Source organism: Bidens hawaiensis, unplaced genomic scaffold, assembly GCF_021521415.1.
Source record: "Bidens hawaiensis isolate Kalapana, Puna unplaced genomic scaffold, B.hawaiensis_p1.1 tig00084429_1, whole genome shotgun sequence".
Taxonomy (NCBI): Eukaryota; Viridiplantae; Streptophyta; class Magnoliopsida; order Asterales; family Asteraceae; genus Bidens; species Bidens hawaiensis.
The window spans coordinates 12462-13988 of NW_027504089.1; the positions used below are offsets into that span (position 1 = coordinate 12462).

Sequence of the window (1527 nt, forward strand, 5' to 3'; positions counted from 1 at the left end):
AAACAAGTCTTTAACAAACATGTGTTGACACATGATAACCCTTGTTGTAGTGTAAAGAACCTCCATTCCCAAAAAATAATTAAGACTTCCCAGATCTTTGATTTTGAAAGATGAATTCATGACATTATTGAGATTATTGATCTGTTCCAAATTGTTCCCAGTAACTAAAATCTCGTTGACATATACAACGACGTAAACCACTGATGAACCTATATATTTTGAAAACAAAGAATGAACATTCTAAGAACCCGGCCACATACCCTCTTGACTTTAAAGCGGAAGACAATTTCTCATACCAGATGGTGATAATTAGATATCCTCATTTAAATTTCCATGAAGAAAAGCATTATTAACATCAAACTGAAAAAGAGGACACCTTTGTTTTGTAGCGACATCTACAAGGCTTCGAATGGTGGTCATCTTGATAACAGGAGAAAAAGTTGTGTTATAATCAATCTCCTCTTTTTGTGTATCGCATCTCACTACCAATCTTGCTTTATAACATTCAACTATCCCATCTGCTTTATGTTTATCTTTAAACACTCATTTGCATTTAATAGCTTTCTTTCTAGGGGAAGATCAACAACAGCCCAAGTATTAGTATTTTCAAAATCCTGAAACTCAGCTTTCATGGCATCTTTCCATTCTGGAATTCCGACATCTTCCTTATGCGAAGTAGGCTTATGTAAATCAGAGATCACTATAGTGAGAGACTGTCTGGAAAATAGAAAATGAGAAGAAGAGAAATAAATAGGAGAGGAGCATGAATTAGTGATAGTATGGAAACAATAATTAGAAGATTCAGAGTTATTAAAAACATAGTCATTTAAATATGAGGGCGGAATAGAAGTTCTCGAAGATCTTCTAACAGTAGGATCTTTAGGAAGAGGATCAAGAACAGAAACGAAAGATGGAGGATCGGGATCATGAACAGGAGGAGGAGCTGGATCAGTAGGAGGAGTAGACAAAGGATCATCAAAAAATTGATTGATGAGGTTGATAGATGGGAAAATGACGCTTTCTTTGGATTTAGTTATTGAAGGAAATAAAGCTTCAAAGAAAACAACGTCTCTTGAGATGATAAATTTGTTTGTGTCAAGATCATATAATTTGTAAGCCTTTTTACTAAAAGGATAAGCCAGAAATACACAAGGCGAAACCCTTAGTTTGAATTTATCTCTTCCATGAGACAATGTGGAAGCATAAGCAAGATGACCAAAAGATTTCATGTGAGCAAAAGATAAAACCTTTCCCACTAAAACCTCATAAGGGGTTTTATGATAAGAATTTTGGTAGGAAACCGATTGATTAAATGTATCGCAATTAAAACACAGCCACCCCAAAACTGAACTGGGAGCTTAGATTAAAACATAAGAGCCCTTGAGGTTTTAAGCAAATGTTTATGTTTTCTTTCAACAATACTGTTCTGTTGAGTGACAGCTACACAAGTGGTTTGATGAATAATGTTTTTACTCAATAAATAAGCACTTTGAACAGAACCATATCCTAGTTCAAAAGCATTATCGG

At 34.6% G+C, this 1527-nt stretch overlaps 1 protein-coding gene across 1 annotated transcript; it reads right to left on the reverse strand.

Moving 5' to 3' along the window:
• Positions 1–509: 509 nt before the first annotated feature.
• Positions 510–1229, reverse strand: LOC143607642 (uncharacterized). The gene has a single exon (XM_077083018.1). It carries the CDS (start codon positions 1227–1229, stop codon positions 510–512), a length of 720 nt encoding a protein of 239 aa, XP_076939133.1.
• Between the last annotated feature and the right edge of the window lie 298 nt (positions 1230–1527).